Here is a 23,103-nt window from a genome sequence, read left to right on the forward strand (position 1 = left end):
TTTTACCGATGAGTAATAGAGACACAGGAAAAATATTAATAGGTCACTTTCCCAGGACATATAACCGCTGAGTAGTGAAGCCGGCATTGACTCCAGGCAGTGCAGCTCCAGTTCCCATGCTCCTAAGGTGAGCTGAGTAAATGAGGCTGGGGGAGCGAATGGTGAGAACCCTGGTGATGTGGATGCTTGGACTCTTAGAGTCCCTACCCCATCCTCATCTATCAAGCACTGGAGTCTAACTGGACCGAGCCTCTTCGGGGCAGGAACACGAATGAACGAATGAGGCCAGGGAAACAGGGTTGGGGTACAAGACTTCAGGGAAATGAGCAGAACAGAATGAGAGGACGTGGAGTTATTGATTACTGAAGAGGAAACTCTTCCCTTGCTGCACCTCAGTTTACCCATGTGAGGAGTAAGTGCACTTCACTAAAGCTCTGTGAATCCTTTGGGAGTACCAGCGAGCAAAGGCCCAGCCTTTAAAGACAGGCAGTCCTGGGTTCAAATGCCAGTTGTGCCGCCTATGAACGGTCAGCCACGTCTGTAAGAAATAAGAGTAGCCAACATTTACTGAGCGTACACTTGTACCAGGCTTTCTAAGCGCTCTGAGTGTATTATTTCCTTGAATCCTTGTAATAAGGCGATAAGCACAGGGCTGTTGCCTGGTACCCAGGAGACGCTCATTAAAGAATTAGCTTTATTATCATCAAATAAAGGTCACAGCCTCCCTGTTGAGGTCCCTGATTTCAGCCCTGGGAGTCTTCATCATTGTAGGATCGTGTAGGGCAGCCAGGTCAGCTGTGATCTCGCAGGAAGCTGGGATCGCGACTCAAAGTGATCCTCAAACCCGGAAACACTGGCAGTGCCTGCACGGAATTAGGAGACGGTCCCTAACACCACGTGATCGTTCCTTCTCCGTCACCCTCCCAATCCAGGCCCACCGCAGGCGCCGCGCGCGCTCGCCAGACCCACACTAGTTGGCGCGCTCAGAGAAGCCCGAGTTGGGCGGGGCCTCCGTCCTGACCGTGAAGGTGGTCAGGTGCACCCTTAGTGCCCTTAGCAAAGATGGCGGAGGACAGCCCACCGGCTGGGCCAATCAGGGGGCGAGCAGGCCGTCGGGACTCCGTCAGCGCACGGAAGACGAGCAGATGGCTTCTGCGCATGCGCCCCGCTTATTGGCGGGGAGAAGCTGGCACCCCGAGGCGGAAGTTTGCCTGTGTGAGGAACTGTGAGGAGCTAGGCGGAGGGTACTAACTTCCACGCCCTGCGCGCTGAACGTTCTTTATTCATTGGTTACTTTTCCTAACAGAGCGCTGTAAACCAAGGTCGGGATATCCTCCTGGGGGGGTCTGGCTGGGACCCATGCGGCCTCAGGGCCTCCTGTCAGTGCCAGCCTTGCCCCTGACTCCTGCTCCCTCAGCTTGGCCAGACCATCTCCCCAGGATGGGTCAGGGCCTGGGTTTCTGAGGGGTGGAAGCTTCAGGACTCACACCCACCGCCAGCCTCCCTAGCCCTTCACGGAGCTGGGATCCCTGGAGGTAACTTCTCTGTGCTTTGTTTGCGCTGAAGGACAATGGCTGGGTACCAAAGCTCACTGTCCCAGGAAGCTCTGAGTCACTGACAATCATTAGTAATTAAAGAGGCAGCCAGTGGGACCCAGGAATTGGTGGATTCCTCGAGGTGAGGGAGAGGCCTGCCTGTCTACCCTTGAAACGGAAGACCTATGCTGACTCGGGCCCCCTCCCGAGACCTGGGGAAAGCCAAAAGATCCTAGCCTCGGTAGAAAGTTCAGAAGAGCCTCAGACCCCCACCGTAACTCTAGCAACCGGCTACCTTGCTACTCCTTATTATGATCTAGACTTACATGTTCATTTGGGAGCAAGTTCCTCCCCTGCAGCTAGCTTCCCTAAAGTGTTAGGTCTCAATCTCTCCCCTTTTTCCTAATTTCCTCCCTGCCACCCCATGGTACCCCTCTTCCTGTCTCATCTGTCACTGGACAGGTGAAGTTGGCACAGCTTTTAAGACAGATGCTGTCACGATGCTCAGCCCCTGGGGACTTCTTAGTAATTTGAGAGGCAAGGAGGCCCACTCCATCTAGTCTCCCTCTTCCTAATTCTGAAATGAAGGCTCCCCAGATCCAGCCCCGAGGTCTTTCTTCTAGCCCAGTTTCTTTGGGCGTCAGAGTGCTGGGAAAGTGACTGCTACAAGGGATAGAAACTGACAGGGAGACGCTGAGGGAGCCAGGCCTGCTGTGGGAGGAGGCGTTACTTTGGGGTGACTGCCCCCAGCTGTTTCATTTTCTCTTCTGAGGCTTTGTCTGGAAGCAGGACCTCCACGGTGAAACTGACCTTCTTTGCATGAATGAAGCTGTAGGTGTTGTCAAACCGCAGGACATCTGAGGGGAGGGAAAAAAACAGACATTCAGGCAATTCTGACAAAGAGCTTAGAGACAGTGATTTTGGTTGACTGAGCAAGGCAGTGTGGTAGGTAATGAGGATGAAGGTAGCATGAGCAATGGTCCTTCACCTTCTGAAACCTAGTCTAGCTGGGTTACAAGATGTTCATGAAGAGAAAAATATATAAGACAGAACATGCCAAGTGCCAGATGAGTGGCAGAGACAGTCACATCTGTAACAGCTTGGAAGGAGGGGGCCCTGTAGACTGAAATCATGTGAAAGGCTTTTTAAAGGAGTTAGAGCTTGAACTGGGTCTTGAAAGGAGGGAGTAGAATTAGTTGCAGCAGTAGTTATTATAATAATAATAATAATAATGGTAACAATGGCTATTTATGTGACTCAATACTGGGATGGCAATCTATATATATTATTCACAATAACTCTTGAGTTCAGCATTAGTATTGTGTTATATAAAAAGAAAGTCACTGTGTCACACAATGAGGAAGGGATGGAGCTGGAATTTCCCTCTGGCCTGCACTGCTGCCTGACTTGGGCCCTAGAAAGCCTAATCCTGTTCAGTTTCTGACAAAAGGTAAAATATGCAAACATTTTGAACCAGAAACTTATCCCACAGAAAGATAAATAGACAAAGATGCTCAATGCACCCCTATTTGTAGTAATAAAAGATGAGGAAAACTAAAATGTTCAAAGAAGAATTGTTTTAAAAGTTTTTATTGAAATACTATTCTGTATAAAAAGAAAGAGGTGAGCTTCATAGAAGTGACTGGGGAAACTAGTGACAATATATCCTTAGGCTAAAAAGAGCAAGTTGCAGAACAATTTGTAAACCATTTCTAACATTTTTGTTAATATATGTAAAAAAAATTTTTTTGGCTTTGTTACTTGGTCTACCTACATTGACAAGTTTTACAATTTAAAAATTCCTTCAAATATACACTGAATAACAGATATAATTCCTATGAATGTATATGGGTGGGCACATGTCCTGTATATTATGGAAACACATAATGCTTCTAAAGGGATGGAAAATATTTGGTAGGATAATACACAAGATCTGTTAGTGGTTTCCTCTGGGGAGAGAAAATGGGCATGCAGTTGGCAGAAAAGGCTTCCAACCCTTGGCCAAGGAACAGACTGCTTTTAATCTAACCCTTCTTTTTTTTAGAAATTTTTCCATTCCAGTCAAACACCCCTTCCAAAGAACAGAGTGGGAAAACAAAAACACTAGCTCTGCCCCTTCCCTATCCTGGTCTTCTCTTAACTTTTCCCAGCCAAAAAAACCCTGTGCATTTAATCTTTCCCCTTTTCTGCCCCTGGATAAAATGCATAGTTTTAGACTGAGGGTAGACACACCACTCACCCTTTTCTTCATGGTGTGAAGTGAGTAATTAGTCATTGATCTTCTCTCTGAGCCAGAGGTCTTTCAGGACCAATGGTGCCTCTGGAAAGAGGGAAGCTTCCTCTCTGACCTGGATGACAGAGCCTTAGCAACCAGTCAGTCATGCTAGAGAAGAAGTCTTTGAGCTCCTTGGACCAAGCATCAGGATTGAGATGACTCTGCCTAGCATGACGTTCTAACCTCAGAAGCAAGGAAGGGGCTGTTGTGACACCCAGGCCCGAGGGAAGTGGTTCATTTTGACACTAATCATGTACTCACAGACTTGTAGAGGCCCCAGAGATCCTCCAGGCTAGGGCTCCTTCACTTTTGTTGGGGAACTGACCCCCCTGAGAATCTGATGAAAGCATACAATTTCAGATCCCATGGAGCCCATCATGGACCCTTTGGGGCAGTGGTTCCCAATGGGGAAGTTACCATTCTGAAGAGAGGAGGAGCTGGGGGTAACTGTGCCCTCTCATTTATGTATTGAGAAAACATATATATTCTTAGTGTCCTTTTATTTCTCTTTTATATTCCAGATAGGAGAGTATATTGACTTTTTAATTATGTGTGTAGGTGGTTATAATATCTATGAATTTCATTTCAGAGTAGTAAAGGGGACATTAGACACCACTTATTATAAAAGGGAAGTGTTTGGTCTTTAAAGATTTAGAATCACTGCTCTGGGGAGTCATAGACCCCAGATTAAGATCTGCTCTAGCCTACTCCCCTCATTTTAAGGAAAAAGAGAGCAAAATCTAATTAGAGACACTCGGAGAGTTACTGGCAAAGCTGGACTCAGAAACCGGGTCTTCTGGTGCCTAGAGGGGCTGTTTAACCTTCCTACAGTGCTTCAGCTCTTCTAGACCACATTGCATGCTCCAGATCTTTTTTTCTGAATCTTTTCCTTTCCTAGAAGAGTACTCTACACTCAGGACCTCAGGAAATATTAGTTGGGAGAAAAAAAAGTGGAATCAGTTTAAACTTTGGTTCTCAGTAACTGAGTACGCTTGGGAAAGGACCAGAGCAGCCCAGGGAGGGTTAATGTGCTCTCAGCATTGGAAGCTGGCACAGAGTTTTAATTTCTCCACTGGGTGATTATGTCCCACTTTGCAGGGGGTCGCCTGGTTCTCCAAGTGCATCACCCGCCCACAGGTGAGCTTATAACCTAACACTGGGTTCTCACTGGGCTCAACTCTAACCTGAGCCATGGCCCAGGCAACAGCCGACCCCACCTGGTTGTCTTTATACCTGGGCAGGGGGCATGGATGCTGCGGCCTTTTCACCTCCTGAGAATGGACAATAAGTAGCTCCCAGTCAAGGCCCCACAGGCAGATAAACATTCCATCTGGGAATATATCCAAGGGGAACTATAATTTGGGATTTGCAAACCTAAGCCTGATTATGTTAAAGGGTTCATGGTACTACAGAGAGGTAGTGGGCAGTGCTGGAAAACGGTTTGGGCTCTGCTACTGAGTTTGGGTAAATTACTTCCCAGGTCTGGGACCCCACTGTCTCCTCTGTCACATGATCATCTCTAGGGTAGTCTATGGTCACGAGATCCTGCACTAGGACCCTAGGATTCTCTCCTGTCTCCGTTTCTTGGTGTCTATGCGGGCTACACTGTGGGAGAGATAACATCCCCTCTCTATACCTCAGCTTCCCTGTTCTTTAAAAGAGAAATTCAAGCTTATATGTACGAAATGCTTTATGCTCTGAGGATGACAGTGTCTGGGCTGGTCCTAAGCCTTGTTCTTGATGAAGCACACAGTATACCCCCTTCTCCCTCAGGACCCGGCAGCTCGCTAACAAGAATACTTCTCCTCCCTGGGGAGCCAGACCACAGAGTATATGTGAGGAGCGGGCGGTGGAGACTGAGGTTGCTTGGGCTGTGGGGGAGGACACAGGATCTGAGGTTGGGGCAATGGTGTGGACAAGTACAGAGGCCAAGACATCTGTGGGGCTAGTTCAGACTTCTGGTAGTGCTGCCATGGAAATAGGGCGGAGGGCTTCTCCCATCTCTGGCACAATCTCCCCAGTGGCCCTTCTCCCCCAGGTTTTGCCCTAATAATAATAATGGTGGCCACAGTGCGCTGAGTGCTGCGTGGCAGGCATTACGCTAAGTGCTGCACAGACCTGATCGCATTTCATCATTAGGTGTCCCTATGAGGTAGAGAATTTGATCCCCATTGTAGCAATCAGGAAAATGAAGCTCAGGGAGGCCAAGTCACTTGCCTAAGGACTAGTCAGTGGTCAAGTCCATCTCAGCTTGATGACAAAGCCCTTGCTGTCACTGATTTTCCATGCCTGGCCCCTTGGCTCAGACAGAGAGGAAACTGGAGATTTGATGGGGGTTTTGTGTGTGTGTGTATGTGATTTTTCTGCTTATAAATGTAGTACATGTTCTTTGTAACATAACCTGTATTTGCAGGGCCAGTATAAAGAAACGAAAGCCCTCTATAAGCTTCCTACCACCCCAGAGATAACCACCATTAGCGTTAGCAGAGTCCTGAGAATTCTTTTTTTTTTCTGATAGGTAAGAAGTGAATTTATTTAGAGAAACATACTCCACAGACGGAGTGGGGCCATCTCAGAAGGTGAAAGCGGCCAACCCCAGAATTCCGTTGACCTTTTTTAGCCAAAGTGAGTATATACCATATATGCTAAGTCTCATGCTTTATTTTTTTTTAACATGTATCAGACATCTTATATGTCAGTTTATTCTCTTTAATGCATATATTGTATTCCATTATATGGATGGACCATAATTCATTTAGCAAGACCTTCTTAAGACCATTTAGTTTATTGTCAGTTTCCCAAACTGCTAGGAACATCCATGTACCTATATCTTTGTGTCTTTGTGTAAATATTTCTGTACGATAAATTTTCAGAGGTAGAATTGCTGAGTCAAAGGGAATTTAATCGATATTGCAAAGCTAAGTGAGGTTAAACACCTTTTCAAATGCCTATTTGCCATTCTTATTCCTCTTGGGTAAACTTCCTGTTCATGTTCTGTGGCCATTTTTTGATCAATTTGGAGATGAGTGAAGTTCAGCAGAGTCAAGGCTAGGTTTGTCAGCACTTTGCTCACCCTGTGATCCCTACACCTACGTAACGTGTTCTGCCTCTCCGATATCTGGGGAAGGCGCATCCCCAGGAAATGTCTAATGGCAGTCACAGCCCCAGTTACACCTGGACCAGGTCACGTTGAGCCTGTCATCTCACCTCTCCAGGCCTACGTTTCCTCACCTATGCAAGAGAGGTTGAAACTGATGGAGCTCCACTTCTAGTTCTAACAGTGTGAGACCTTAAATCCATGGAGAAAGAGGGACCTCCCAGGCAGACAGCTAGAGCAGGGGCTTCGAGCCAAGACAGAGACTTACAGATGCCAGGATCGCTGCAGGTGAGGGTCCCATCCTCAGGGACCAGGTGGGCATTGTACCTCTGGTTGGCCAGCACCTCTGTCATCTCCCCTGCCCTCTGCCGCTCCCCCATTTTGGTCTTCAGGAAAATCCCAAAACCGATGTCCGAACCATCCGACATGAACTGCCACCTGCAGGGGACACCCACCCACTTAGACATGATTACGTGTGCATGTGCCCTCTCTGGGGTCCTGCCACCAGGGCTTCTCCCACCCCAGCCCACCCCCGGCACCTACGGCCAGAAGGCGCAGGTGTCCTGGAAGGGTCCAGAACCCTACCTGAGGACACAGCCTGGGAAGAGAATTTCATACTCCACTTGGTGGGAGGAGCCCCGGGAAATCTGCACACTGTGTTCGTACTGCTGTTTCACCTGGTCTCGCACGTAATACTTCTTGGGGATGTCACCCCCGTAGTTGATCTAGAAGCAGAGCACAGAGTGAGCTGGAATGTGCATTTGAGCCAGGCGTCCCTGGTCACCTCTGGCCCCTGGCAGCCCATACCTTGGATTTACACTTGGGGTCTCCATCAGGGTCAGTCATGGTGCCCCCATACTCCACAGGCAGCTGGTCAGGGCTGACATGTTTCAGTAAAACCTCCTTCCAGTTTGCTGGCAGGAGAGGGAAGGAAGGAGAAAAAAGGATCACCACTAGGCAGGATTTCATCACAGCCCTGGCAGTCTACACAAAAGAGGCAGAAAAAACCCGTCTGCCCCTGCACACAAAACACGGGCATTGGGAGCACAGGACGTGCGCACAGCTCTGCAGGGGGTTCAAGAGGAGCTGTCACCCAGATGACTGCCCTGTTCTGGACCAGGAAGCAGGATACAGAGGTCCTGTCCCCACTGCCTCTGGCCAGTGAAGCGACCTGAGGCAAATCACTTCATTCTGAGCCTAGTTCCTCCTGCCCTGCAAGGTTATGGTGGGAGTGAAGTGAACTAAGTACTTGAGAGGGTGTTTGTTGTAAGCTGTAGAATGCCCTACCTGTATGAGAGTGTATTATCACTCCCAGGAAGGAGATACAAATATTTGAAGTGCAAGTGGGAGGGAACAAAGAAAGGAGGGAAGGGCATTCCATGCAGAGGGAACAGCGCATGTGGCAGGCAGGAGGGCAGTCAACATGATCTGCCCTAGTTAGACTGAGCGTGAGGGCATGACCACTGTCACCTACTGTGCTCACTCGTGATTTATTGAATGAATGCATCACTGTAGACTGACCCCTTAAATAGGCTCCCTTGGCTTTACCCCAGCCACAGTTTCACTTCTGCTCTTGTTTTGTAGGCTATTTGGCTACCAGTGATTTGGCTCTTTTTTTTTTTTTTTTTAAATAACCAAGCCCTTTCCTGACTAGGAGAGTTTGCCTCAAGTGCAACCAAGGCTGAGATCCACTTCTCTGCCAGATTCCTAAACAAGTATCAGCCAAGGACAATATTTTGATACTGGAAACCTTTCCGTGCTGATGAGAGAGACCAGATATAGGGAGCAGCTCCAGGTCACAGGGTACCACCCAGCTTCCTCTGTGGCTGGAGATGCCTGTAAACCCACAGGGATGGTCCAGGGTCTCCCAGCCTTCAGATTTCTAGGGACTTGAGACCATGCATCTCCAGGGGTGCTTTAATCTGTGCTAAGTACCAGTGACCAGCCCAGGGTGAATTTCTCCCCTCCTCTATTGAAGATCCTATACCTTCCCAGCCCGAGGCGGGTTTGGTTGAAAGGGTTTCAGGTGTGGGTGGGGGAACTGACTGAACCTCCTCTGCAGCCCCGCTGCCAGGAAACCAAACTGGCTCATGCTCATGGTGGGTGGCAGCCACAGAAAAGCCAAAAATCATTAGAGCCTTTTCCTCAGACTTTGTGTTTCTTCACCCAGTTCAGCTGGAGGGTTGGAATAAGGCCAGAAGGATTCTTCCCATCTCACAGAGAGGAACTGAGGCTACAAGGACAGAATTTGTTGCACTAGAGCCAGGACCAGCACCCAGAAGTCCTGTGCTTTCCAGACTGCTTTGCACCACACCCAGGCTCAGCACACATTTGGAAAACCTCCACTTTCAATGTGGTGCCTGAAGGTGAACATTCAGAAACCTTCAGAATTCCCTACCCCCAGTTCAACTCCACAGGTGGCATTAAGCCGTCCACGAGCCAGTCCCAGTCTACCTTTCTAGGCTTGCCTCCCACCACTCCACATCACGCTCCAGCCAAACTCGACTCTTGCCTGTCCCTGGCTGGCTTGGCTCCCATGGGTCTTCCTTGCTGGCTTCCCCTTGTCCCCTGATGTTCTCCTGCTGCCCTGCCTATCCAGTGTCCGTCTGCCCGCTTCCCCACCAAACTCACAATCGCTTCTCCACTCCCTGGTGGGCTCCTCTTTCTCTGCATGTCCTTGAGCCTGGATATTCCCCAGGCTTCAGCCTCTGTTCTGTGGGCAGTCTTATCTCCTCTCAAGGTTTTAGGTGCTGTCTCTATCTAAAACTCCAAATCTCCAGACTGGAGTTTGCCCCTAAGCTTCAGGCCCAGGCATCCCCAACATGTGTACATCTCACAGACTCCTAGAACTCAACTTCAAGCCTTTCCTTCTGATTGTATTATTCCCCAGTGGAACTAACTGCATCAGAGTGACTGCAATGCTATCACTCATGCCAGACACCAGGGAGCCATTCTAGATTTCTCTTCCTCCCTTCCTACATCCAGTCAATTGAGTTCTGCTGTTCCACTTCCTATGGAAGTCTGAAATCCACCCTCTCCTCTCCGTCCCTACAGCCCCCGCCCTGGCTCAGGCTTGCAACACCTGGTGCGCAGGCTGTGGCCGCGGTGTACAAACTGGTATCTGTCCTGAGAATCAGATCCTGGTACCCCACCCCCTGCCCCGGCTCAGGCACTCCTCTCTGGTGCCCAGTGGCCTGTAGAGTCGTGTCCCAGCTTCCCGACACAGTGCCCTGGATTCTCTGCGACCCAGCTCCTGGCACCCGGCTCCCTCTCCACATCATCTCTTGCACACCCTGTCGTGCGCCCTCTTCAGCTGCCTGTGCCATGGTGTGTAAGGTCTTTGCTCAGTGTTTTTCTTTCTGCCCAACAGCTTCCTGCCTTGCTTCACCTGGCTACCCTACTCATTCCATAGCTTGCAGCTGAGGGAGGCATCACCCCCTCCCCAGGCTAGGCGGGGTGAGCGCCCCTGCTCAGTGTTCCCATGGGCTTTTCCTTTTACATGTAACTCCTCTCTTTTACATGTAACATCTCGCGCTGATATACATCTGTTTGTGTCTCCCTTCTCCGAGAGGCCACAAGCTCTTCAAGGGACTCTGTCTTACCTTTGTGGCCTTGACACCTACCTAGTTCAGGGCCGGGCACACAGCAGGTAACCCATCCAATGAAGCCATGTGTACTTGCCCTCAACTGAAAGCAACCTCTGCTCCTGTGACCTCCCTTCTCTGCCGCATCTAGTGCCTTTTCTAGTTTGTGTCCTAGCTTTCTCTTAAAGGTCTCCTGTTTCACTGCAAGCTCATTGAGGACAAGGACTGGCATTCCATTCATCTTTGAATTTCTCCAGAGTGTCTGAGAGAAAGAGTTCTTAGGAAAACAGACAGGAAGCCCCTTGCTCTGGCCCAGCCTGCTCCTGGGTCCCACTGCTCCCAAACCAGCAGAGGGAGCCTTTGCCCCGGCAGCTCTGGCCGTACCTCTAACGCCATCCCCAGCGGGGCTGCAGCTGTGCCATGGAGTGGAGGAGAGTCTGGGCTACTCACCCCCCAGGACCATGATCTTCTTACGAGTGTCCTCACTCAGAAAGGGTTTGATGAGGTTATAGGCCACAGGAAACAGCTTGGGGGCTGGAACAGAGACCAGGCCACGTGAGGCCGGGAGCAGTCCCCACTCTGTCCCTAACAGTGTCCGCCGTAGCCCCCAGTGTCTGGCCACGCACTCCCTGGTACTGTGGAGCCCACACAGGCAGCCCTATGTGAGGCTTGGCTTTCCTGTCTGTATGGGGGGATGGTCTTCCTTTCTCACGGGGCTGGGTGGCTCGAAGGAGGTAACGAATACTAAAAGCTTTGTGAATTATAAAGCGGTCTGCGTACATCAGGGGTCGGTCTTCTGAACAGGTCCTAAGACCGCACCCTCCACCCCCGACTTTGGCTCACTCTATTTCACTCTCCTTAATCTGTCCCAGTAATATTTTTGGCCCCTCTTTCCCATTGGGCTTCATCACAGGTAGATGCCAACTTACCTTTAATAACAAAAAGACGCTTCAGTGTTTCGGGGTAGTTTTCCTCAAACATGCAGAGAAACTGTGGAAAGAATCCAGCGGGCTCAGAACTCTGTGCCAGGGAGGGAGGCCCTGCTTCCTCTGGCTTCCCCCACCCCACAGGGCCTCCTAGCAGAGGGACCCACCCCCCGACCCTCACCTCTCACCCTCCCACCACCCCCCAGCCCTGGCCTTCACCTCTCCATAGGCCTCCACAGCTGGCTTCCAGAAATGTTTGAGGCCAAGCCCCTCACAGTCATAAATCAGGGTGATGGTCTCTATCTTCTTCCCCGTCTGCAGGGGACAGAGGAACAGAAAGTCGCATCAGGCTGCCCCCCACACAACACACACACAGAAGCCCACCCCGGTTCAGGGAAAATGCTGATTGTACCCTGTGCCCATACTGCAACCAGATCCAGCAGGGCCGTACCTAGGGTTTTCCAAATCGAGGTAATTACCCCAGGCCAGAATTGTGGCCTAGACAAGTCACCCTTCCCGTTTAGATCTCCGTGTTCTCATCCAGTAAACAACTGGGTGAACTTAGATTACATCTGAAGTCCCTTCTGTTCTGCAGTTTGACCTGGTGGCCCCCCTCGTCCTCTGCACCCCATGCAGCCACTCATCTCGCAGGCACAGATGCTCTCTGTCCAGTCTAAGCCCTTAAGGTGCATCTCTAACGCTTCTCTGCATGCCCAGCCCCACAGGGCCTCTGCGCACACTAGATTTTCAGTGAATGTGGAAGACACTGTTGAAATGTCCCCAAATGTATCACATGGTCTCACTGGATCTTTACGACTGCTGAGGAGGAGGGCAGGGGAGAGGACCATGGCAGCTCCGCCTTGCTCTTCAGTCTTTTTCCAGTAAGAGAATCAGCTGTCCTTAGCTTTGTCTGAATTCAGAGTTAGGGAAGCACAGAATCTGAGCTCACTGACACCAGCGGCACCCAAATACTTGTCCAAGGATAGAGTGGTCCCTGACAAGGATTCCCCTGGTGCCCAGATAACAGGAGAAAAGTAATGATAACGTAGCACGTTTTCTATGAAGCTAAACCTTACTCAATTAAAGGACGGCCCTTTATTCTGAGACAATGCCGTCCCTATAGTTTGGCGGGTTAATTATGGCAATTATAGCTGGTTAGTGTTTTCTAAGTCCTTATTGGAAAAATAAAAATTCAGTAACATAGATCACTCCCTAAAACTTTGCAATTTCACTGGTCTATGAAATCTAAACGTCGGGGCCTAAAGCTGCCCTTAAAGCCACATGTGACACCCACACTTCTGCGTGACCACCTCCACCGGGCGTTAACTTCTCTTCAGCCGTGCTGGTCCCCTCACCTTTTCGGTCTGGCAGGCGCACTCCCGCAGAAGCAGCTCGCAGTCCCGCATCTTGGTCTTGACCAAGTCCTGTTTGGTGGCTGAGAGGAGCAGACCCTTGGCATCCAGAGGTCCAATGATGTCGTACCAGATGGGGCAGCCATCCAGGTCATAGCCACACATGCCCCCTGAGAGATACTGTTGGACCACCTGGGCCCAGACAGAGATGGGGGCGCCTGGTCAGCAGGCCCCGGGCGGCCACACCTTCCCGGTGTCCAGGGCCTTCCTCTGGGTTCATCCGCCCCTGGGTGCCAATGGATACTCATTCAATGACTTGGTGTTGTCAGACCTTTCCTCTGAGGGTCCCAGTCCCATAGACCCAGGATACAAATCGTGGGTCTAACAGACCTCACGTGGTGTGGGGCGGGATAATCTGTTCTCACCTCTGGAGGCTGCCAGCTCATGATGTTGTCAATGTCCTTTTGCTTTCGGACCTCCACATGCTGCAAACACACGAGGGCTTTAAAAAAGCGGGGCGGGGAGGGGGTGGTCCTTAACAGGCATCTAGCAATGGGTGACAGCATGAACAGACCACCGGACCACAGGTAAGTCACGAGAAGGCAACCAGCAGGAATGGAAAAGAAGGAAGTGCCTGTTTCAGAGGTCTCAGCAGAACAGATTATAATTCTTAGCTGGCCCAGAACTATGAAAGCTCTGTTTCCAGGGAAGGGAATGCACTTTGCCCTGGAGGATAAGGCAGTACGGGTCGGCTAATACTCAGATATGTCACATAAGCCACAGGCGGTGATCGGGGTGGGAGGGGGTGGACAGAAGTCCAAGCACGGTGTGATTCTGATGGGCAGGAATGGAGGCAACAGTGGGCTTTGGAGCCAAATGGGTCTCACCTTCCGGAGCATGGCCTCAGACTTCTGCAGGTCGAAGCTTCTTGCTGTAACAGGGAAACATGGTCAGGGTTAGGATAGCAGCCTGGGCGCCAAGAATGGGAAGATTTCCCTGCTCCTGTGCTGGAACGCCCACTGACTCTCAGATCACCCCACATATAGAAGCTAATGTGAGGGCATTCACTGCTTCTAGAGCACCACAGCCCCTGGGCTTGCGGGGAGAGCAGGTCAAGCTTCAGGGCAAGTGGGGGCAGCATCGCAAGTTCAGGGTCAAAAGAGTTTTACCCTAGTGGATGCAATCAGGTGAAGGGTCCTTTTTTTTTTTTTTTTAAAGATCTTTTTTTTTTTTTTAATTTATTTTATTATTTATTTTTGGCTGTGTTGGGTCTTCGTTGCTGCGCGTGGGCTTTTCTCTAGTTGCAGCGAGCGGGGGCTACTCTTCGTTGCGGTGCGCGGGCTTCTCACTGCGGTGGTTTCCCTTGTTGCGGAGCACGGACTCTAGGTGCGTGGGCTTCAGTAGTTGTGGCACACGGGCTCAGTAGTTGTGGCTCGCGGGCTCTAGAGGGCAGGTGCAGTAGTTGTGGCGTATGGGCTTAGTTGCTCCGCGGCATGTGGGATCTTCCCGGACCAGGGCTCGAACCCGTGTCCCCTGCGTTGGCAGGCGGATTCGCAACCACTGCGCCACCAGGGAAGCCCGGGTGAAGGGTCTTATCTCCTGTCAGGGAAAGCGAACCCTGGACCCCCTTATCATTTACCCTTCTCCTTCCACAAAGTTAACCTCCTCCACGGTCTACATCCAGTCCTGAGAGCTTGACCTGTGGTTCAAAGATGAATACAGATGCCGCATAATCTGGGGCAGGACTGGCAGAATGTTCCAGTAGGATGGAGGGGAGATGAGCCTCCAGTCAACCTTGCCATGTCCTCAAAGGACCCATGCATACCCCAGGGGGACACAGAGGGCCCTCCTCTTCCCAGGGTTCCCAGAAAGTTTCAGAATTAGATTTCACCTGGCTCAACTCTATTTCATGTACAAACCCTGACATGCTGTCCTGCTCAAGCTTGAACACAAAGACCTCCCTGCCCCCCAAGGCCATCTGCTCCCAAACAATCCAAGCTGCCATTTGCACACAGCCCTCACTGTTGTACTGAGCAGAGACCCTCTACAGAGACATTCAGAGAGAAGGGGCGGGGTTGCTTCCTCAGCCACGTGACCACCTTTCCAATACTGGCAAATTCTGTGCTGCCACCCTGAGTGCTCCCTGCTATCATGCTGCCCGTCCATGGATCCTTTAACCATCCTTCAAAGCTTGGTTTCAAGTCCATCAACTTCCCTTTGGATGTTTTCCAGTTTGCCAGTGCCCCTCTTGAAGTGTGTGGTCCAGAGCACAGGTGTTGCCTACCCTTCTCCGATTAAGCCTAAGAACTTTCTCGGCACCAAGCCAGGCCCTTAACTCAGGCGAAGCTTACAGTCAACTGAAACCCCCAAATTCTTTTCACCTGTGCTGCTTATGAAGCCTCTACCCCATAGGTTGAGAGGTGGTTTTCTGGATCTATCCCTATCAGATTTCATCTTGTTATGGCCAGCTGCATTTCATCTTTTTTTTTTTTTTTTTTTTTTTAATTTTTGGCTGCGTTGGGTCTTTGTTGCTGCAGGCAGGCTTTTCTCTGGTTGCAGCGAGCAGGGACTACTCTTTGTTGTGGTGTGCAGACTTCTCATTGCAGTGGCTTCTCTTGTTGTGGAGCACAGGCTCTAGGCACATGGGCTTCAGTAGTTGTGGCACACGGGCTCAGTAGTTGTGGCTCAGGGGCTCTAGAGCGCAGGCTCAGTAGTTGTGGTGCACGGGCTTAGCTGCTCCACGGCATGTGGGATCTTCCCAGACCAGGGCTCGAACCCGTGTCCCCTGCATTGGCAGGCAGACTCTTAACCACTGCGCCACCAGGGAAGCCCCTGCATTTCATCTTTTAAAGAGTTTCTGAGATCCAGATTCTGACCAATTTTGCCATTTGACCTATGAACTGTCCCTCCCAGCTGTATGTCCTCTGTGGGTCTGATTGACATCCAGATCTGCTGACAGCCCTGGAACCTGGGCCAGACAGGCTGCCCTCTGGACTGTCACCGGCCCCTTAATCACTGCTCTTCGGGAGTGGCCGAGCACATTCCCTGATTCTGCTGCCCTGAAATGCAGTCCACTCTCTTGCACCCAAGGATGCGACAAGAGATTTGACCAATGCCATACCCTGTCATGTGTGCTAGACACACGTTTGCAGAAATGAGCAGCCTTCCCTCTTGGGAAGTTCCTTCTCATGGTCACCCTTCACATGCCATTGTAGCATCAGGGGGCAGCTTTCAGAGAAATATAATCTGGGTTTGCATCTCAGCCCTTCCACCTTCTTCCTGTTTGACCTTGGACAAGATACTGCACATCTCTGGCCGAATCATCCAGTGAGCTAGAAACACTTGGAAGATGCCATGTGATGCATGGCACCATGCTATCATGATGGGGGAGCCCAGCTGGACCTGAAAGTGGGAATCCTCCATGGGAGGGACACACCCAACTGTGAGGAGAGTCATCTTCCTTGGGAACAGGAGTGGTGGTGAACTTCGGGCCCCCTTATCTCAGGGAGGCTCTCCAGTTAACCTTTAGCTGCTGGGGTCCAACATCCAGGGTCTTTTAGGGCCCTCCCCGAGTTGCCATTGCCCCTGGCAGTACCGGCCTGATGCCTCCCCAGGCCTGCTGGGTCAGGCCTCTCCAGGGCTCCTGCCACCCTGGTCAGGGGCAGCTCAAAGCATGGCTTAGGGCACTGCCAGAGAGGCCGGCCTGGGAGCAAGCTGTCCTGGGTTCTTATTTGATCTCTTCCTGTCCTGGAAAACAAGGAGCTCTGCCGGGCTCACAGGTTTCCTCCACCTCCTCGTTTTATCTTGCCATCTGAGCCCCCTCGCTGGGGTGCCCAGAGCTCAGGCCCACTCGGGGAGAGGCAGTGATTTGTGTGCCTGCTCTCGGGCCTGGGGGCCTGCAGAAAGCCAAGCCCATGTTTGGGGGGAAGGGAGAAAGGGAGGAACCCAGAGCTCACTCACACGTAGATTAGACAAAGACATTTGGCTGGCACGTGCCTTGCAAATGTTTCCTTTAGATGAAAAGGAGAAAAAGAAAAGGTTTCTCTAAAAAAAAAAAAAAGGGGGGAATTCCCTGGTGGTCCAGTGGTTAGGACTGCCGAGGGCCCAGGTTCAATCTCTGGTCAGGGAACTAAAATCCCGCAAGCTGCGCAGCGTGGCAAAAACAGAAAAGAAAAGCAAAGCAAGGTGACAAAAACCCTAATTGAAATTCACAGTAGAGTCTGACCAGGCCTGAGCTCCTCCCCAGGGAAATGTGAGGCACAAATAAAGTTCAGAGGAGATACTTCCTCAGTTTGAAGAGGCAGAGCTTGGTTTCAGGAGGCAGCTGTGGCTTACTGGAGAGGACGCTGGCCTGGGAATCAGGGGCCCTAGGTTTCTGCCCTGATTCCCCTTCGCATTAGCTGTGTGCCCTCAGCTAAGTTCCCTCTCCTCTCTGAGCCTCAGTTTTCTCATCTGGCAAATGAGGATAACTGCACTCTTCTGTATTCCTGCAAAGAGAGGGGTTATCCCAGGACTGGGGAGTTGGGGTGCCTGGGAAACCAGGGCCCCAGGCCAGCCTTCTCTCAGATAAAAAGAGAGCTGCGAAGCTGTTCAATTCAACAGCTCTCTGAAACCACACTTCCCCCACCTCACAGTAGCTGGGTAGTTTGTTTGATCATCTTGCAGCTGGCCCTTTAATGCAGCGCTGTCTGCCCACTCTCCCCACCCGCCCCCTTCTAGCTACAGCCCTTCAGCAAAGGCTGGGCCAAAATGTCCTCCAGCTCTAGACTGACTCCACTGCCGCCCCTTCGCTGCCTCTCCACCCTCTCTGAGTGGGTGGGGTGGGGGGAGTTCACAGCTTTTTAGGGGGAAAAGGGCAAGTGGCACTTTCAGAGGCACACAGGGCCTGCTCTGGGTGGCCTGCTAGCTAGCAGCCTCTCAAGAGTGTGCCAGCTCTATTCGTTTTCTGGACAGAAAAGGAAAATACATCTCTTCCCCTGTCCCAAGACTCGCAGGGTATACATGTGTGTGTCTGTGTCTATAAATAAGTAATTGGCCATGACTTATACTTTAATATTTTGGGCTCTGATTCTGTTATCACGATTTAATCTCTGCTAATCTAACACAGAGGAATTTTCTCTATTATTTCTATGTCTGGCAATAAAGTTTCTACAAAGCCAAAAAAAAAGTGTGTCACAAGAACCAGAGAGGGTGGCACATGACTTGAATCACAGGAGAGGAGGAGGAAGAAAAGAACGGAAGGATTTCAGGAGTTGGAGCATGGGGTTGAGTCTGACCCTGATGCTAGTAGAAACGTGTACACTGCATCACCACGGGCATAGCACTGTCATGTCCCATCTTGCCATAGGCAGGGCACCCTGTCTCATCCTGCTCTTCCAGAGAGGAGCCTCGAACAGATGTTCACCCCTGGACCAGGTACCAGAGCCAGGCCAGGGCAGAGCTGGAATAGATCTCAGGGCCCTGGAGCCAGATGGTGGCTTGAGGGGAGTTTTGTTAACCTAGGTCAGGCTGAACCCCACCCCCCGTGTTCCCCGTGCACTCTGCCCCTCCTTCAAGCTGCCACAGAGAGGGCCAGTCTCTCCCACGGGCCAAGACTCTGGTTCTAAACTTGGCTCTGCCTCCAACTTCCCACAAGCTTGGGGCCTTTCTTGGCTTTTCCTCAACCTGTTTCCCCACATCCATCGGCAGAGTAGATTCATCGAGTGGATGGAAAGGGCACCGGGCTGGGAGTCAGCTGACCTGGCTCTAGTCCTCTCCCTGCCTGCAATTCAACACTGTGCAACTTGGGGCAAGTTACTTCACCTCTCTGAGCCTCAGTGTCGTTATCTATCCAACAGGAGGGTTGAGGTTATATCATTGCCAAAAACGCTTTTGGTTCTGAAGGTTGAATACTCCAGATTCTGAGATTGCCTGGGGCAGGGTTTCCAGAGGGTGCTATTCTGTTCCCCAGCCCAAGCCCCTGCCCCAGCCTCCCGCAGCACCTCTTTCCTCACCTCGGAGCCAGCGCAGGAGAAAATAGTCATCTGGATTCGGCAGAGTGGGCAGCACATCCTGGACGTTCTCCTGAAACTGTAGGGAGAGGCAGCTGGGTGAGTAGCAGGTCCCACCCTGACCACCCTCTGCCCGGGACTCTCCATAGAGGTTTTTGCTGGACCCCTGCTTGACACGGGTCAACTCTGCAGACACTGGCTGAGCACCTGGGCAGCATGGGACACTCTGTTGGTCATGCTGGTGGGAGCTGAGTAGCAGGAGGAGGTGAGGAGGGAGTAAGACACTGCCCCTGCCTGGCTGTGTGCACTTAACACGCTCCAGTGTGATGGCTGGGCAGAACTGCCCCCAGCTAACCGCCACAGTAGACACTCTGGGGTGTGCCACAGTAAAAGCGTCAGTTTACCAAGCATTCCTCGTGTGCCCAGCACCGACCTCAGTGCTTATTCATTCTTCTAGAGCTATTACTGCTCCCATTTTACAGATGAAGTAATTAGAGCTCAGAGAGGCCAAGTAACATGCCCAAGGTCGACAGCTAGTCATCAGCAGAGCTGGGATGCAAACCCCAGTCTGTCCCAGGCCAGAGCATGCACTCTTTCCACCATGGCCTGTCCCCTTAGTAATGGAATGGTGAGCAATGTGTCCAGGGAGCAGAGGGAAGGAAGAGTTTGATGCTGACTGGGGCCAGGAAGAGGGTGGTCTCACACTAGTTCATATAAAAAATGACATTTGAGCTGGGCTTGAAGGACTCCAAAGGCAGCAGGAGGAGGAAGGAGGGCAATCCAGGTGGAGGGAACAGTTCCAGCCAGAAGCCATGAAGGGGGAAAGTGTAGGGAGTGCCAAACAAGAGAGCTGGACGTGACCCCAAGGATGGCCACACCCCCTCCAACTGCTCATTACCCTGTAGGTGAGCATGCCCCCACGTGCTGTGCTGTCCCCAAGCCTCCTGCTCCCAGCCACTTACCTTTCCCTAGTCACTGACCTACAGGGCAGCCACAGAGAGGACCAATGAGGACCCGCCACCTCTGCCCCTTGCCTAGGTCAGCCAGGGACTCAAACCATCCCATCCCCCAAACAGCTCCCAGACCCCCAGGGAGACTGGCATGAAGCCACCCCTTACCAAGGACACTACCCAGCCCCTGATATCTAGTTTAATCACTACCTAATCCCTTCTCTGCCTGACTTCCCCTGCAGGTCAGCAGTAAAATCTGAAACCTCCCTACCCGGCCTCCCTGGGATGGGGAGGCCCAGCCTGGGGCAAGGCCTCCATGGGACTGGAGCCTCTGCCCCACTACCATGGCAGAAGACACCTGCCACCCGCCCCCTCCACCACTTTCTCAGCAATGGAAAACTGCTGTGGAGCCTCCAGACCTTAAGACTGGACCCAAACAGCTCCAGCTCCAAGAACAGCCAACCTTCCCTCTCTCCCCAAGGGCAGCAGGGGAGATCCAGCTGGTGGGAGAGGGTCCGGCTCTGGAACTGTTGCCCCCTCCTCTGCCCAGGCGCCGAGGCAAAGCCAGGCTTACCTCCTTGCCATCTGAAGAGCATCAGCCCAAGTCCCCAGCGCGGGAGGGGCCTGGGTTGAGAGAGGGGCCTGGGTTGCAGGACGGGGTGGGGGGCTGGTCTCAGCTCAAACTAGCCCCAACCCAGTCAGTCACCGGTAGGATCCTAGGCTTTGCACTTGAAGCTGCTCCTTTCCACATCATCTGGTCCAACCTCAATTCCTTTCCTCAAGGAGCGAACAGAGAAGGACCGGTTTTGCCCAAGGTCGCAGAGAGACTTGGTGCCAGAGCAGGAGCCATCCAAGTCTCCTAAGAAGCCCTCCGGCCCTTTCCATCGTGCCACTGCCCCTGCAAGAGGAAAACCTCCCGGAAATGGGAGGAAACCTAGGGCCCTGCCCCTGCCCCTGCCCCTGCCCCTGCCCCCAGGGCCCGGCTGCCAGTCCCGAGAATGAACGTTGCCTTTGTGCCCTCAGCTGCCTCCGTGGGCTTCCAAGCAACCACTTCTTCCCAGGTGGCAGCGCCAAGGGCTCGCTCGCGGCTGGGGCCGGGACGGCCAAACTTCCCCGGGGTCCCCTCGGCGGACGGAGGGGAGCGAGGGAGGCGGCGGCCGCGGACCTCTCGGTGCGGTAGCTGCCGCTCCTTCCGCCGCCCGCCGCGGACCCGCGCTCGCCCCCCACCCAGCCCCTTCCCAGCCCGCTGCCTCCAGAGGATGGGGGCCAGCGCCCGGGGCGGGGCCGGGCCGGGGTGAGGGCTCACCTTGGCCAGTGCCTCCTTCTGCCTGGGGCTCAGATCGCCAACTCTGCTGCTCATCGTGGCCCAGGCTCCGGGCGCGGCGGTTGCGGCAGCAGATGGAGCACGGACTCGTTCTCCGCCGCGGGAGTAAAGTGCCAGCCTTTTGCCGGGGCCGCGGTTGGCAGCCAAGCCCCGCCTCTTAAAGGATCCCAAGGGGCGGAGTAGGGAGAGATACGCTGGGCGCAGGAGCGTCTGACGCGGGTACCCTCCGCCCTTCTGAAGCGGAGACCTGAGCAGGAGGCGAGCCCGAGTGCCCACGCGGGCCGAGGCCGGTAGACATGAGGACAGGAAGTCTGGGTTCCAGTCCCCAATTTACCCTTAGCTCACACTGTGACCTTGGAGGAGACACCTGAACTCTCTAGGCCTTAGTGTCCCCAACTAGGTGCTATCTAATGAGCTCTTCTAAGATCAGGTCCCCACGGTGCAGGACATCTCCCTCCAATACGGGAGGGAGCTTGACTGAAGCCTCTGTAGGGGACCAGGTCCCCTAAGTCTAGCCATCGCCCTGCCTCCAGGACAGTGGCCTTGGCCTTTTCTCTCTGGGGCCCCTGCCCTCCTCCTGTCCTGCCATGGATTTTGGACCACTGCTGCAAACCCAGTTTGGAGCCTTTCAGTGTTAACAGCCTTTCCCCTCCCCCTTCGGGGCAGGCAGGCTGAGGGGGGGTAAGGAAGCCCAGACCCCATCTCCCCACCCAGAGCCCTGTCCTCTGCTTCTGACCTTCGCAGCTCTCTGAGAGGCTCATAAGGTGCTGGCACCCTCAGCTGGCATGGAGGATTGCTTCCTCTCTGGGAATCAGAAGACCTGGGTTTGAATCCTAAATCTTCCTGTTGTTTTTATGAGACTTCAGGGAGCAACTTCACCTCTCTGAATCCAAGCTTCGTCTTCACTAAATGGATTTGGATGATCTGGACCTTGAGTCAGCATGGGAGGATAAAGCAAGCTAATGTACATAGCTTGCCCTGCACTCAGGGCAGTGCCTAGCACAGGGTTCCCCTATGTGACCACTCCTTTGTCCACTCTGCAGAGCTTCCCTTTGCTGCCTGCCTGGCCAGGCTTCGGCCTCGGGGTGGAATGCAGGGTGGACGTGGAGGAAGCCACAGTGAAAGCGATGGCCCAAAGAAAGCGGACCTTCTATCAGCTTATCTGCTTCCCCCCGCTCACACCCAGGGGCCGGAGCTGTGGGTTCCCATGTAGCTAGCTGCAAGTCTAATTTGCGGGACAGATGCCATCTGACTGTCCTGCCATGCCCCATCCCCATACAATGAAGCCATTTCCTACTTTCTGAGCTCACCAGCCCTCCCTCTCTGTCTGGGTTCCCCCCTCCCCTACTCTAATCCTACCTCCAGGGTAGCAGCTGGTCACATGCTTTGGCCATTCTTTCCTCCTACTGCGTGCCAGGCCCTAGGCGCTGTTCTGGGGATCCTGAAATGAGTCGGATGCCATCCTGCACTCCCAAAGGTAAGACACAGGCACCATCAACTAGAATACAAGGACGAGATAAATGTCCCAAAGAGAGCCGGCAAGTACCTGGGAGCTTAAGGGGGGAGAATTTGCTTTGGGTTGGAATAATCCTAGAAGGCTTCATGGAGGAAGTGACATTGGACTGGGCCCTAAAAATCTGGGATGGGAAGGAAATGGAAAGGAGATTCATTCATTCCATGCTGGCACAATGGCACGAGCAAAGTTCTGGTGGTAGGTAGGAAGTATGGCTACAACTAGAGAGGAGGGGAGAGAAGGATTGAGCCAGGAGGACCAGCAGGACCTTGACGTGGCCCTGCTTAGGAGCATCTGCCCTGCTAGACCATGAGGTCCTTGGGCACAGGACCCTATTTACTCACCCCTGAATCCCCACAAGCCCCTCCCCCTGGCACAGCATCCTGCACTCAGGGGCTGCTCAATAAATGAATGCCGAATGAATGAATGAATGCAAGAAACACTCCCGTAGGCACAGAGCTAGGTCCTGGGGGAGCCCTGGGAAAGAGACTCAAACATAGATCATTCAGGGATCAAGCAGCTCACCTCACTTAACAGTCGTGGAAACAAGCCCAAAG

The 23,103-nt window shown here is 52.4% G+C and overlaps 1 protein-coding gene across 7 annotated transcripts; it reads right to left on the minus strand.

Moving 5' to 3' along the window:
• Positions 1-382: 382 nt before the first annotated feature.
• On the minus strand, positions 383-21,168 carry SEC14L2 (SEC14 like lipid binding 2). 7 transcript variants are annotated; one of them, XM_036823404.1, is made up of 14 exons: positions 21,016-21,132; positions 20,416-20,607; positions 18,763-18,838; positions 13,657-13,700; positions 13,195-13,254; positions 12,773-12,961; positions 11,637-11,732; positions 11,421-11,481; positions 10,942-11,025; positions 7,715-7,821; positions 7,493-7,632; positions 7,176-7,345; positions 2,346-2,392; positions 383-538 (listed from the first exon to the last, which is right to left on the minus strand). In XM_036823404.1, the coding sequence occupies exons 2-14, from the start codon at positions 20,461-20,463 to the stop codon at positions 398-400; spliced, it is 1,263 nt and encodes a 420-aa protein (XP_036679299.1). In that variant the 5' UTR covers positions 20,464-20,607; positions 21,016-21,132; the 3' UTR covers positions 383-397. The 7 variants fall into 7 exon arrangements, with proteins under 7 accessions (XP_036679299.1, XP_036679298.1, XP_036679303.1 ...); XM_036823403.1 differs by lacking the exon at positions 20,416-20,607 and having other exon boundaries at positions 21,016-21,166; XM_036823408.1 differs by lacking the exons at positions 20,416-20,607; positions 21,016-21,132 and adding an exon at positions 20,284-20,403.
• Positions 21,169-23,103: the final 1,935 nt, after the last annotated feature.

Source organism: Balaenoptera musculus, chromosome 14 (genome assembly GCF_009873245.2).
Source record: "Balaenoptera musculus isolate JJ_BM4_2016_0621 chromosome 14, mBalMus1.pri.v3, whole genome shotgun sequence".
NCBI classification, from domain to species: domain Eukaryota; kingdom Metazoa; phylum Chordata; class Mammalia; order Artiodactyla; family Balaenopteridae; genus Balaenoptera; species Balaenoptera musculus.

Coding starts and splice junctions, on each gene's coding strand:
- SEC14L2 (XM_036823403.1), bottom strand. CDS start 21,069: ATGAGCAGCAGAGTTGGCGATCTGAGCCCCAGGCAGAAGGAGGCACTG. Junction 11,733..12,772: donor GCGCCTGCCAGACCGAAAAG/GTGAGGGGACCA, acceptor TGTCCCCTGCAG/ACGGGGAAGAAGATAGAGAC. Junction 11,482..11,636: donor CTGTGGAGGCCTATGGAGAG/GTGAAGGCCAGG, acceptor TTCTTTCCACAG/TTTCTCTGCATGTTTGAGGA.